This window comes from Charadrius vociferus, unplaced genomic scaffold (genome assembly GCF_000708025.1).
Source record: "Charadrius vociferus isolate BGI_N301 unplaced genomic scaffold, ASM70802v2 scaffold611, whole genome shotgun sequence".
Taxonomy (NCBI): Eukaryota; Metazoa; Chordata; class Aves; order Charadriiformes; family Charadriidae; genus Charadrius; species Charadrius vociferus.
Genome location: NW_009646844.1, coordinates 1047455 through 1047825, shown reverse-complemented (window position 1 = coordinate 1047825; position 371 = coordinate 1047455). Strand labels below are relative to the sequence as shown.

Below are 371 nucleotides of genomic sequence, written 5' to 3'. Positions count from 1 at the left end.
CTGGAGAGAGCGATGGCTCCCTGCGTATGGTGAAACCTTCCTTTGCTGCGAGCAATGGTGTGACATCTCCGGCAGCCCAGAGCGCATCCGGCGGCGCAGCCACTGGAGAGCAGGACAGCGATGCAGAGGTAGTAACGCTCTGCCCGCCGAGCCCTCGTCTTGCTTAATTAAACATCTCGCTGGTAACGAGCGGGCTTAATAGCATGTCCTGGGTGCTGCGTGGAGACTTGGCACGTGCAGGCTGTGGGATAATTAGGCTGCTGCTGGCGTAGGCAGCGGTTGCTGCTGGTCCGTGTAGATTTACGGCATCACGGAGTGGCCGGCATCACGCCCCGTTTCCACCCGAACTGCGGGCGGGGAGCGAAGCGCCG

The 371-nt window shown here is 61.5% G+C and overlaps 1 protein-coding gene across 1 annotated transcript in view; it reads left to right on the top strand.

The window, feature by feature from the left end:
- Positions 1-26: 26 nt before the first annotated feature.
- LOC104294413 (nucleolar RNA helicase 2-like) overlaps positions 27-371 on the top strand; it is a 13930-nt gene continuing 13585 nt past the window's right edge. The window contains exon 1 of the mRNA XM_009894016.1: positions 27-128. Coding sequence (XP_009892318.1) covers positions 27-128 — 102 coding nt within the window. The remainder of the gene's footprint in view (positions 129-371) is intronic.